General features: G+C 44.9%; 1 protein-coding gene across 10 annotated transcripts in view; it reads left to right on the top strand.

Moving 5' to 3' along the window:
- Positions 1-5,000, top strand: part of LOC106587854 (unconventional myosin-IXAa) — a 183,645-nt gene that overhangs the window by 117,826 nt on the left and 60,819 nt on the right. For all 10 annotated transcript variants that reach the window (XM_082957939.1, XM_082957943.1, XM_082957944.1 and 7 more), the window contains one exon: positions 4,394-4,515. In XM_082957939.1, the coding sequence (XP_082814065.1) occupies positions 4,394-4,515 (122 nt within the window). The remainder of the gene's footprint in view (positions 1-4,393; positions 4,516-5,000) is intronic.

Genomic DNA, 5,000 nt, shown 5'->3' with positions numbered 1-5,000 from the left:
AACAGTCTTCTTACTGCTATTAGCAAACCACTATCGTGTGGCTCATCTTGTCTCGTGTTGTTACGCTGTGCTGAAGTTGGGAACACAGCATGGGCCTTGATGGTTTTACTGACTGAACTGGGGCTGATTGAAGTCCTAGTATATAAAGCACCAACATGCCCTCAAAGTCCATGATAATGATTGACTAGAAAAAGTCTCCATATTGTATGATCCTGTAAGTCACACTACAAGGCTCTCTGTGCAGACAGACATGTTCAGACCCTGTTAGAATGAGAACACACCAGCCCATCATCAATGTGTGACCGTGTTGACATCCAAGAATCGGGCTGTGAATGTGACCTGCTTGAGTAGCACAAGGATCATCGATTCTAATGCTTTACCTTTTCCAAGCACTCACCGTAGTTGTCCAGGCATGTTTTGCCCAGTGCTTTACATTTACATTTACATTTTAGTCATTTAGCAGACGCTCTTATCCAGAGCGACTTACAGTAGTGAATACATACATTTCATTTTCATTTCATGCATTTAAAAAAATATATAATTGCACTGGCCCCCCGTGGGAATCGAACCCACAACCCTGGCGTTGCACACACCATGCTGGCGTTGCAAACACCATGCTCTACCAACTGAGCCACAGTTGACAGGAAGATCCCATTTGGAGACGTCCAAGTCCTCTGGTTAACAGAAAATAAGGACTGGGTTATTTGCCATGGTTTGGAGGCCAGGGTCAGTCACGGTGTAGAACCGTTTTAGCATTGTTCAAGGGCTCAACGTCAGCAGATGGCAGGTTACTTGTGATCATGGGAAATTGAATAAAGCAGGGGATTTATTTGCATATCTGGATTGTATTGTTGTGATAGCGTGACTGACCTGCACATCTAGTTGTAGGAAACCGGAGAGATGAGAGGCTGCGTTGTGAAGGCCTAGTGGTGGCCCTAATAGATGATCAATATGGAGACAATATCAAGGTGGCAACAATGAGCTTTTTTCCCCCATAATTATTCTGTCTAAAGAGATATATTCAGCTAACCTGTATTTGCATTTGCCAAGTCCTTTAAATATTGTTGGACTGAGCCATTTCCTTTGTGTTGGGTAACTCTGACAGTGCGCGAGGGGAGGTGCTAGTTGCCCCTCAGGAAGGAAGTGTGTGTGCGTGTGCGTCGGAACAAGCGACAGGGGAGACAAAGTTGACAGACGTCAGGTTGGCTCATCTCCAGCTACATCTGGCAGGCATGACATCACCATCATAAATCACTACACACTGGAGGGATTCTTGGAATAGTCAGACACATCACACACTTGTGTATACACGCTCACACACGCTCACACACACACACACGCTCACACGCTCACACACACACTCACACACACACGCACACGAGCGCTCATTATACGGTTAATGGTATGTGGTTTGGTATGTGTTTTTACCATTTATAGAGATGTTGTAAATGTAGTTCTCTGGTTTGTCCATGTGCTACCAGGGTTCATTCAGGTTGTTAGATAGATCTAGGCTCACTGAAGGAGACCTGATGGAGTCGAGAGGGAAGCAGAATAGAGATGGAGGTTAACAGACAAACATAGCAAATGCTGTATGCACTATGACATTCAGTTACACATCAGCCTGAGCCTACCATATCGGAAATATCCACAACAACATTTTATAGGACCTTGTTCAGTGTTTGTGGTGTAAACACAATACATATATATGGTCCCTTTTTAGGCACAGATCTAGGATCAGCTCCCCTTCCCCAAATTCTAACCATGAACACTGTCAACTTGTACGATGTTCATGGCTTGCTAATATGAACATTTTTGTTAAGCGTTGAAGGACCAGGCCGCTGGTTCATTCCATTCTTCTGCAGACTGGGATCATAAACCACCGCATTAGGTTATTGTTTCTGTGCCCATGCTGCCACCAATGAGGTTTGTTCTGGTATTTCCCTGTCGTTATTTGCGAGGGCAGAGGGATAACAGATTGACTGGTTTGTTCAGCTGACTGTGTGTCTTTTGGCTAATAGAGAGGAGGGGAAAGGAGGCTCCATTGATTTGATGAAACTCTCGCTGGGATTCTAGCCCTTTATTGCTCCGTTCTTTTCCCCAGCGAGTCAAGGAAACGACGTGCAGTAGGGGAGAAACACTGCAAAATGCTAAGAATGCTTTTCATATTATTAAACCGCAAAGTGGTCCAGGCTGGCACAGCACAGCACGGTGGTCCAGGCAGGCACAAGGAAGGGTTGTGCTGTGTTCTAGCCTAACAGAAAAAAAACACTACTACTGGAATACTGTTGTTTTGTTTGTTCAGGCCCAGTATCAACACTACTACTGGAACACTGTTGTTTTGTTTGTTCAGGCCCAGTATCAACACTACTACTGGAACACTGTTGTTTTGTTTGTTCAGGCCCAGTATCAACACTACTACTGGCACACTGTTGTTTTGTTTGTTCAGGCCCAGTATCAACACTACTACTGGCACACTGTTGTTTTGTTTGTTCAGGCCCAGTATCAACACTACTACTGGAACACTGTTGTTTTGTTTGTTCAGGCCCAGTATCAACACTACTACTGGCACACTGTTGTTTTGTTTGTTCAGGCCCAGTATCAACACTACTACTGGCACACTGTTGTTTTGTTTGTTCAGGCCCAGTATCAACACTACTACTGGCACACTGTTGTTTTGTTTGTTCAGGCCCAGTATCAACACTACTACTGGCACACTGTTGTTTTGTTTGTTCAGGCCCAGTATCAACACTACTACTGGCACACTGTTGTTTTGTTTGTTCAGGCCCAATATCAACACTACTACTGGCACACTGTTGTTTTGTTTGTTCAGGCCCAGTATCAACACTACTACTGGCACACTGTTGTTTTGTTTGTTCAGGCCCAGTATCAACACTACTACTGGCACACTGTTGTTTTGTTTGTTCAGGCCCAATATCAACACTACTACTGGCACACTGTTGTTTTGTTTGTTCAGGCCCAGTATCAACACTACTACTGGCACACTGTTGTTTTGTTTGTTCAGGCCCAGTATCAACACTACTACTGGCACACTGTTGTTTTGTTTGTTCAGGCCCAGTATCAACACTACTACTGGCACACTGTTGTTTTGTTTGTTCAGGCCCAGTATCAACACTACTACTGGCACACTGTTGTTTTGTTTGTTCAGGCCCAGTATCAACACTACTACTGGCACACTGTTGTTTTGTTTGTTCAGGCCCAGTATCAACACTACTACTGGCACACTGTTGTTTTGTTTGTTCAGGCCCAGTATCAACACTACTACTGGCACACTGTTGTTTTGTTTGTTCAGGCCCAGTATCAACACTACTACTGGCACACTGTTGTTTTGTTTGTTCAGGCCCAGTATCAACACTACTACTGGCACACTGTTGTTTTGTTTGTTCAGGCCCAGTATCAACACTACTACTGGAACACTGTTGTTTTGTTTGTTCAGGCCAAGAGTCAGTGGAGGCTTCTGAGGGGAGGACGGCAAAATGTAAACCATGTTTTTGATGTATTTGATAGCATTCCACCTATTCCGCTCCAGCCATTACCAAGAGCTCGTCCTCCCCAATTAAAGTGCAACCAACCTCCAGTGCCAACAGTGAAGAAACACAGAGTACAGGCCACAGTCTTGTTTTACCTGTCCTTGGGATGAAATGTGTGATGTAGGTTGTGAATGACAGTTATGTGCTTGATGTTTGTTAGGACAATCCCCTACTCCACTATCATATGCATAGTGTTCTGACTTTGCAGTTGTGGCAGACAACCCAAACCTCTGTAGAACTTACACAGCATAGGAGAGGGATGTCCCATACAATGTTATGGTGCTCAGGGGTATTTGGTACTAGTTGATAAGATTCTTACTAGACTTACTAGGACCAAAACTTAAGTGTTGAACCATAGCATTGTAAGATCACATCTTCATGTTTCTATTTGTTCATCCCTGAAACCCTAGACCCACTCCAATTCCCATACCGCCCCAACAGATGACGCAATCTCAGTCACACTCACACTGCCCTTTCCCACCTGGACAAAAGGAACATGTGATCATGCTGTTCATTGACTACAGCTCAGCGTTCAATTAATTAATCAAGTGGCCACCCGGACTATTTGCATTGACCCCCCCCCCCCTTTTTGTTTATTATCTATGCATAGTAATTTTACTCCTACCTACATGCACAAATGACCTCAACTAACCTGTACCCCCGCACATTGACTCGGTACCTGTACCCCCTGTATATAGCCTCATTATTTTCATTTTACTTGATTAAAAAATATATTTTCTTAACTGCATTGTTGGTTAAGGGCTTGTAAATAAGCATTTCACGTTAAGGTCTACACCTATTATATTCCGCGCATGTGACAAATAACATTTGATTTGTCTGTATAGGAGGAGTACAGGGCGGAGGGCATCAGCTGGCACAACATTGACTACATCGACAACACAGGCTGCATCAACCTCATCAGTAAGAAGCCCACAGCCCTGCTCCACCTGCTGGATGAGGAGTCCAAGTGAGTCCATTAGACCTCTCTCTCTCTCTCTCTCGCTCTCCCCCAGCTTCTCTCTCTCAGGTTCTCTCTCAGCTTCTCTCTCTCTCTCTGTCTCTGTCTCTGTCTCTCTCTCTCTCTCTCTCTCTCTCAGCTTCTCTCTCTCTCAGCTTCTCTCTCTCAGGTTCTCTCTCAGCTTCTCTCTCTCTCTCTGTCTCTGTCTCTGTCTCTCTCTCTCTCTCTCTCTCTCAGCTTCTCTCTCTCTCTCTGTCTCTGTCTCTGTCTCTGTCCCTCTCTCTGTCTCTCTCAGCTTCTCTGTCTCTCAGGTTCTCTCTCTCTCTCCCTCTCTCTCTCTCTCAGCTTCTCTCTCTCAGCTTCTCTCTCTCGCTCTCAGCTTCTCTCTCTCGCTCTCTCTCTCTCTCAGCTTCTCTCTCTCTCTCAGGTTCTCTGTCTCTCTCTCTCCCTCTCTCTCAGCTTCTCTGTCTCTCTCTCTCCCTCTCTCTCAGCTT

This window comes from Salmo salar, chromosome 11 (assembly GCF_965601325.2).
Source record: "Salmo salar chromosome 11, fSalSal1, whole genome shotgun sequence".
Taxonomy (NCBI): domain Eukaryota; kingdom Metazoa; phylum Chordata; class Actinopteri; order Salmoniformes; family Salmonidae; genus Salmo; species Salmo salar.
Note: the sequence above shows the minus strand (reverse complement) of the source record. Positions and strands in the feature narration are given on the sequence as shown.